At 38.8% G+C, this 8,803-nt stretch overlaps 1 protein-coding gene across 1 annotated transcript; it reads left to right on the top strand.

Annotated features, from left to right (window-relative positions):
* Window positions 1-4,322: 4,322 nt before the first annotated feature.
* Window positions 4,323-5,468, top strand: LOC140853334 (rust resistance kinase Lr10-like). Its single transcript, XM_073247836.1, has one exon. The coding sequence runs from the start codon at window positions 4,323-4,325 to the stop codon at window positions 5,208-5,210; it is 888 nt and encodes a 295-aa protein (XP_073103937.1). The 3' UTR covers window positions 5,211-5,468.
* The last annotated feature ends 3,335 nt before the right edge of the window (window positions 5,469-8,803 follow it).

Below are 8,803 nucleotides of genomic sequence, written 5' to 3'. Positions count from 1 at the left end.
GAATTAAAATTGTGGAACGATTTTGATTTTTATAGTCCCTTTACCCCTACTCATCCTAGTGATGTTGATGTATTCCGCAAATGGATAGAGCGTCAGCGCCTTGTAGATTTTTTGGATGGACTAAACCCAGAGTTTGAGTATCGACGCTCTTCTATTCTTAGTATACAAGAGTGTCCAACTCTTGATGAAGCTATTTCCTTGGTTCTTAGTGAAGAAACTCGATTAGCCACTATGTCTTCTTCTACGAACACAGCTATACGATCTGTACTTGTGGTACAACCAACTACTCTTGGAAGCTCTTCTCCTATCAATTCTGCTCAAGAAACTCAGCCTCGACCTCGTGGGGTTAAGATTTATGACCACTGTCATAAGCCAGGCCACATCAAAGCTTACTGCTATGAGCTGCATGGTCGTCCAACTAAAGGCCGTGGTCGTGGAGGTGGTCGTTTTGGTAGAGGCCGAGGTCAGTATAATCAGGCTCATTTTTCTTCTATGGGGGATTTATCTGTCGAAGAAATGCAACTTTTAAAAAAATTTAGATCTGGTGTAAATATTTCTGAAAGCAGCACTTTTACAGAAGATTCTTCAAATCAACCAACCAGTTCTCTCTATCAGGGTAATTTTGCCCAAATAGGTATCAATGATCAAATTCATGCTCTTAACTGTAGTAATTTTTCTCCATGGGTAGTTGACTCTGGAGCATCCAATCATATGACTGGATCTTTTAGAGATTTTGTGTCTTATATTTTCTGTTTTAGTCGTGATAAAGTTCGTCTTGCTGATGGCTCCTTTGCCCCTATTTCTGAGAAAGGATATATCAAATGCACTTCTGAATTACCCTTATCATCTGTTCTACCATGACCCTAGATTTTCTATCAATCTCTATCCATTAGTGCTATTACGAATGATCTTGATTGTGCCGTAACTTTTTTCAAAATACATTGTGTCTTTCAGGAGCCAAGGACAAGGAGGAAACTTGGGACAGGCATAATGCGTAATGGGCTCAACATTTGGAGGGAGGAGTGTCCGGAGGCTACTCAAAAATCAGTTTGACAGTTTCATCTTTACAAGAGGAAGACCTGTTGCTCCAGCACCGCAGGCTTGGTCATCTTCTATTTACTCTCTTAGCTCGTAGGTTTCCAACTATTTTTGAATCATATAATAAAGAGAAGCTTGTATGTGATTCCTGTGAACTAGCTAAACACACTAGAAGTGCTCATCCAGGCTCAAGCCTGCGTAGTAAAGCAATGTTTGAGGTAGTTCATTATGATGTATGGGGACCCTGTGGGACCATCGCTATTTCTGATCATCGATAGTTCGTTACTTTTATTGATTGTTTTAGTCGTTGCACTTGGGTTTATCTATTGAAAAATAAGAATAAGTGTTTCAGTCATTTAGAGATTTCATAAAATGATTGGTACTCAATATGGAGCAACTCTTAAGATTTTTCGCTCTGATAATGGGACAGAGTATCTTAATAACGAATTTGAAGAGTATACACATAATAATGGTATTATACATCAAACGACTTGTGTTGACATACTGGCTCAAAATGGAGTTGCTGAAAGAAAGAATAGACACCTACTTGAAGTGACAAGATGTTTGATATTTTCTATTAATGTTCCTAAGTTCTTATGGGGAGAAGCAGTGTTAACTGCAGCGTATCTAATTAACCGAATGCCACTTCAAACTTTGAACTATAAGACACCTCTTGAATGCCTGCAAGGAACTAATTCTTTCATAATTTCCCCCAAGGTATTTGGCTGTATCTATTTTGTTCGGGATCATTGACCTTCGGTTGGCAAGCTTGACGCTCGTGCTCTCAAGTGTATTTTTTATTGGTTATTCCTCTTCTCAAAAAGGATACAAATGTTGGTGTCCGACTGAGCGAAAGTTGTTTATCAGCATGGATGTAACATTTCGGGAGTCTGAGCCATTCTATATATCTTCTGTGTCCTCTTCCTCTCCCGTCACCTCTGGAACTGGTCGAGAGGGGGAGTTCTCTGGAGGGAGTCCTATTATTGTAGATGTTGGTACAAATGGTGGATCTGATACTCAGAAAGAGTTTATTTCTATTAATACTAGTTCTGACACTCAAGGAGAAGCATCTAAACTGCATCTGAAGCATCTAAAATTGCATCTGAGACTCTCTCACAGCCTGTTACTTCTGTTTCATCTGATTCATCTCCTCTCTCAGAGCCTATTACGTATTCTCCAGTCTCCAGGTCTTTCTCTCCTATCCTGATGGTTTCATCTTCTATGACGAATGGTAATTCTCCTGTACCTCCCATTCATTTTATATTAGATAATGATGATCTAAATATTTCTATTGCTTTACGTAAGCCTACTCGTCATGTTGGTATTCCTGCTCGACTTAAGGATGGAGTGGGGTACAAATATGACATCACTAACTTTGTATCCTATGAGTCTCTCTCTCTATCTTATCAGAGTTTTATAGCTTCTTTGTCCTCTATCTCCATACCCAAGAACTGGAAGGTTGCTAAGGAAAACCTTAAGTGGAAAGCCACCATGCTTGAGGAAATGCGAGCACTAGAAAAAAATAATACATGAAAACTTGTATCTTTGCCAGCTGGTAAACAAACTGTGGGATGCAAATAAATTTTTACAGTTAAGCAGACATCTGAGGGTACTATTGAACGGTACAAAGCTCGTTTGGTAGCAAAAGGATATACACAGACTTATGGCATCGACTATGATGAAATTTTTGCACCTGTTGTAAAAATAAACTCTGTTAGAACCCTTATATCATGTGCTGCTAACTTCAGATGGGATCTATTTCAGCTCGATGCAAAGAATACTTTTCTTCATGGAGAACTTTAGGAGGAGGTATATATGGATATTCCTCCAAGATTTGCTACCGCTCAGATAGTGGGCAAAGTATGCCAGTTACGATGCTCTCTTTATGGTCTGAAATAGTCACCTCGTGCTTGGTTCGATCGCTTCCGACGAGCAATCATTCAGATGGGGTATAAACAGAGCAATGCATATCACATACTCTTCTTTCGGCACAACAAGGGTAAGATTGCTGTTTTGATTGTCTATGTTGATGATATTGTGGTCACAAGAGATGATTCTGAGGAGATAGCTCATTTGAAGGCTCAGATGGCATAGGCATTTGAGGTGAAGGATCTTGGACATCTTCGATATTTTCTTGAGATAGAAGTTGCTCGTTCTTCAAAAGAGATTTTTCTCTCCCAAAGAAAATATATTCTAGATCTTCTTACAGAAATCAGTATGTTGGGATGTCGACCTATTGCCACCCCTATTGAACAAAATCATCGACTAGTAGTCGATACCGGTGCCTCTGTTGATCGAGAATGTTATCAACGATTGGTAGGGCGTTTGATTTATCTATCTCATACACGGCCTGATATTGCATTCGCCGTTAGTGTGGTAAGTCAGTTTATGCATAATCCACATTCAGTTCATATGAATGCTGTGACACGGATACTTCGTTACCTCAAAAACTGTCCTGATCGTGGTTTGCTTTATTCTTGTCATGGCAACTTACGGGTGGAGTGTTATACAGATGCTGATTGGGCTGGATCACTTGATGGCCGCCGCTCTACCTCTGGTTACTGTATTTTTGTTGGAGGTGATCTAGTCACTTGGCGAAGCAAGAAATAGAATGTAGTTGCTCGATCTATTGCTAAAGCAGAGTATCGAGCTATGGCATATGGCGTGTGTGAAATTTTATGGTTGTGGATCTTGTTATTGGATCTAGGTCTTTATTAGTCATCGCCCCATATGCTATATTGTGACAACAAGGCAGCAATCAATATTGCTAATAATCCTATACAGCATGATCGGACGAAGCACATCGAGATCGATCGGCATTTTATCAAGAAAAAGCTTGATGCCAGAATCATTTGTATACCTTATGTGCGATCTGCTAGTCAACTAGCAGACATTTTGACCAAAGGTCTTAGTGTGCATTCTTTTTCATTTATTCGTGACAAGATGGATCTTTATGATATCTATAACCCATCTTGAGGAGGAGTGTTGAAATGAGCTGTAGATCCCACTGATTAGGAATGCAATCTTCTAATTAGAGAAAAATATATTTGTATAATTCCTAAATTGAGCCCTGATGAAATGAGCTATTGAAATGAGCTGTAGATCCCTCTGATTAGGAATGCAATCTTCTAATTAGAGGAAAATATGTTTGTATAATTTCTAAATTGAGCCCCTGAAAATTAATAAAAAGGGCCCTTTTGGTCCTAGAGAAGTATTCCTTCTTCCTCTGAAATCCTCGTCTTCACCTTCTCTTCTATTTTTTTCTATTTTTCAACAGTCACTATATGGTCGCCGTCAAGATGTTGGGCAATTCCAAGTGCAATGGAGAAGAATTCATCAACGAGGTCTCCACAATTGGCAGGATTCACCACGTAAATGTAGTGCAACTTGTTGGGTTTAGTTCAGAGGGATCCAAGAGGGCTCTCGTATACGAGTGCATGCCCAATGGGTCGCTCGATGAGTATATCTTCTCGTCAAGTGGAACGAGACATCGTCCTTCATATTTCACTTGGGATAAACTCAATGATATGGCACTAGGAGTGGCTCGAGGTATTGATTACCTACATCGTGGATGTGATATGCAAATTCTACACTTCGACATCAAGCCTCAAAACATCCTTCTTGACAAGAATTTCACCCCAAAGATTTCGGATTTTGGACTTGCAAAGTTATACCCGAAGGAATATGGCCTGGTGTCCATGAGTGCTGCCAGAGGGACGATAGGATATATAGCTCCTGAATTGATATCTAGGAATTTTGGGGTGATATCTGATAAGTCGGATGTTTATAGTTATGGAATGTTACTCTTAGAGATGGCAGGGGGAAGGAGGAATGTGGATCGAAGGGTGGAGAATTCAAGTCAGGTTTACTATCCTTCATGGATCTATGATCAGCTTGCGCCAGGGAGGGAACTCGAAATCAATAACAGTGTAGAAATTGGTGATGCGGAAAGAAAGCTATGTATAGTGGGTTTATGGTGCATTCAGATGAAGTCATCTAGTCGTCCCTCCATGAGCAAAGTTATAGAGATGCTGGAAGGTGATGTCAATAGCCTGCAGATTCCACCCAGACCTTGTTTTTCTTCGTCACAGCCAATCTCTACAAGACAGTCTTGCATGGACTCTTCTCTCACAGAATTATCGATCATCTCTGAGCATGATGAACTTCCCTGAATAGACCACTAGAATGGATCTTGCTAGAATGTGATGACTCCCTACTCTCTAAGGCCTTGCAAGACTAGTTTCACAGTGCAACCGACTTGGTTTTGAGTCCTAGCATTGATATTATGTTTTCTTGAATTAACATTTAGCCATCATATTATATCATGTAATTAGTTGGATATCTTTACAGCTCTATCTATGGAAAATTTCTTAGCAGGTCAACCATGGATTGTAAAACCAATTTGAAAGATGATTATCTTTTTGCTTTTACTGGAGAATGAATTCTTTTTCTGCTATAAGTATTTCTTGCTATAACAAAGGTGTAAGTTTTTTTGATGGAACAAAATCAAAGGTGCAAGTTGTGCACGAGAATCCCATCTTTGGAATATTTATAGAGTGATATACCTCAAGATGATGCTAAACTTTTCAGCCAAGCATGCAGCCATTTACTTTGCTTCCATTCTGATGGCAACCAGCGTTCCCTGGGAAGAATCCTGTAGGCTACCTATTTGATGAATTGCTTAATAGAGACAAGAAGATGTTGGATGATAAGGCCAATTATAAAGGATATTTTAAACTTGTTTAGCATTTTTTTTTGATCGCAAGGTATGGCCTACTTACTAGGAAGCCAATCATGTAGCCTTTTTTTTCTTTTTTTCTTTTTTTTTCTTTTTTTTGATAAAAGAGTTTAGATAAAAATAAGATCCAAAAGAAATAAAGAAGCATAGCGAATGGCTTCCCTTACCTTGATGGGAGAATTGAGTGAGAACATTTCTTTATTCAATAATCAGATAGCACAAAGAAGATGCACGGATGTGGATAAATATATGGAATGTATATAGAATTTGTACAAAGAATATGTTGTAGTGTAGAGAGGGCCTCTTTAGTCTCACATTGGTTAGAATCAAGAGAGAGTATGGCTTATATAGATTAGAACCTTCTCTCCCACGAGAGGCGCCTTTTAAGGGGCAAAATCATGAGACTCTAAATGACCAAGGCTAATTGAAGCCTAAGACCTCTTGAAACCTAAAAATGGTCATGAATCAAAGCAGACAATACCTCACGTATGCAGAGATTCGACCCCTTGACCCATGACCGTAATATTGGCACCGTCTGTGGGAATGCCTCCTATCCACACATACTCTCTCTTGACTGGGGGGCTATGTTGTGGTGTAGAGAGGGCCTCTTTAGTTTTGATTACAGCCATGCAGTCGAGGGTGTGAGTGTTGAGGTGTAGAGAGGGCCTCTTTAGTTCTGATTACAGCCATGCAGTCGAGGGCATGAGTGTCAAGCACCGACATGTTGGTGATCTCAGGGGTTTCATGCATGCGTTTCAAAAATTTTTAGTGAAAAAATATTAGATTAAACTATTTAATCTATAAATACATGCATAAGATTTGATCTTAAAACTCTTACAAATATATCTATGATATGAATTTATATGCATAAAAATCTGAATCTAAAATGACAAGCATGTGAACTCAAAAGATAGCATTTAGTAATAGATCTAATCTACCACTTCTAGGATCTGAACCCAATACCTGAGCATGGGTAGTCGAACTCCATGATCAAAAATGTAGATCTAGAAGTCCTCTCTAGTCGCTAGCAGACGCACAAGCATCCGGCCTCTACGGATGGTCCACATGAAGCCCTTCGGACCGATCAGCCCTTCGCGGGAGTGCTAGCTCGTGCAGTCGGCTTCTAATGGCAGATCTAACTTGATCTCCTTCTTCGATCACCTCGAATATTTTTGATGTCGAAGATAAATCAAAAGAGGATGCTGGATGGTGAAGAAAAATTAGATAAAAATTCTCTTCTCTTTGATTTTTTTCTCACCTAAAAACTTAGAACAGTTCTAGGTCTCTCACCCAAGAGGAGAACGGCCTCCTCTTTTGTTCATGCCAAGGAGGAAGGAAACCCACCCAATCCTCATGTCTTAAAGAAGTATTTTTGACCCTCTTTCTCTATGGTATCTCACGGTGAAAAGCTCTCTTCTTTTGGTGCACAAAATTGTGGCCTTTTTATGGTTGTCGCACAAACCAGATAAAATAGGATAAGGGCTGGAGTTTATTGCAATTCAAACTCTTTTAAATTTTAATTCGACTCTAACTTTTTCTCACCCTTATCTAACTTAAAGAGGGACTTACCAAAAAAAATTGGGCATGAAAATCAATTAGAAAAATCTCTTTTTCTCGTACACAATGGGCACCTTCAGAAACTGTCGATGTGTAGAAGGATATGGATAAGATTTTAAATTGAAATTAAAATCAATTTGAATTCAAATCAAAATCAATCAATTCCTATCCTTAATGGGTGACAAAAAAAAGGTTATTTTTTGATTTTCTCATATACAAACTGATTTTGTGTGGTGAGAAAAGGCATGAGACATTTGAGGTGGCGCAAGGGATAGAGTCCTATTCATTTGGGACTCTAGGATTTAACCAATTGAATTTCTTTCAAACCTAATCCAATTAGACCCAAATAAAATATGATGAATATAATATAATTAGGCTCCTATAATCTCAATTAAACTTGATCAAATCAATAATTTAATTGAGCCATAGATCCAATCAAATCAGGATCATTTCTTCCTTACCGATTAGGTCATCTCACAACCTAATCAGAGTTAACCTGATCGAATCCAATTCAATCAAATTTGATCCAGACTTTAATGCTCAATCAAATTAAGTTAATTAGTGATCTAATCACTAATTAATCCTTCATTAATGATAGAGTCCAGTGGGACTCTTCTCTAGAGTCTCCATCCAGTGGGACTCTTCAGCAGAGTCCCCGTCCAATGGGACTCTTCAGTAGAGTCTCCGTTGACTGAGACTCTTCAGATTAGCCATGTGATCGGAGAAAAACTTCTAATATATGTGATCTCATAGATTCGAACCTAAGTCGGTAGCACAGGAACTAATTTTTGTATCAATCAGAGTAACCATCTAGTAATGGTACCCGATGTCCGGATAGACCGAATGTATGCAAAGCAACACTCAAGAATCTATTTGAATATAGTTATCGTATAATTCATCCTTTTGACCTTTGATGCTAGGATGACTTAGAGTTTAAACTGTCAACTCTTAATGGTATATCCATTATGTATCTCAACCTGATAAATCCTGTGACTTCTCACAAGGATTGCCCTGACCAAGGTCTTACTAAATTGAAACACAAAGCATTCTCTCCAATCTCTTGGAGTGGTCAATTCTATTTTGACTCACGCACCGACTTCACAAGTACTTGACTGTACTCAGAAACCTTTCGATCCTGAATTAAAAATTCAGGTAGTCTGATACCAAAGCACAGTAAGTTGCTTGCAAATCATCATGGTGATCTCAGATCGAAAGGATACTTATATCTATATCCCTTCGGAGTTACTCTTGACAGTAGAGTGCTCTGGAGTTTGTAACATTCAGTGAAATGTACTCTTACATTTCACCTGCATGCCATACTAGCATCTCTATACTCCTTGGTTAAGAGGACAACCAACCTATATGGCATACGACCTACACTTGATATGTCTATCATCTCAGTAATAGCATATCATTTGGTTGCGAACTTATTTAAGGACTAAACGATAAATCTTTCTTTATCACAGAAAA

Source organism: Elaeis guineensis, chromosome 13 (assembly GCF_000442705.2).
Source record: "Elaeis guineensis isolate ETL-2024a chromosome 13, EG11, whole genome shotgun sequence".
NCBI classification, from domain to species: Eukaryota; Viridiplantae; Streptophyta; class Magnoliopsida; order Arecales; family Arecaceae; genus Elaeis; species Elaeis guineensis.
The sequence above is the reverse complement of the archived record's forward strand: the minus strand, read 5'-3'. Positions and strand labels throughout refer to the sequence as shown.

Bases quoted from the DNA above. Each gene is read 5' to 3' on its own strand.
- LOC140853334 (XM_073247836.1), top strand. From the start codon at position 4,323: ATGGTCGCCGTCAAGATGTTGGGCAATTCCAAGTGCAATGGAGAAGAA.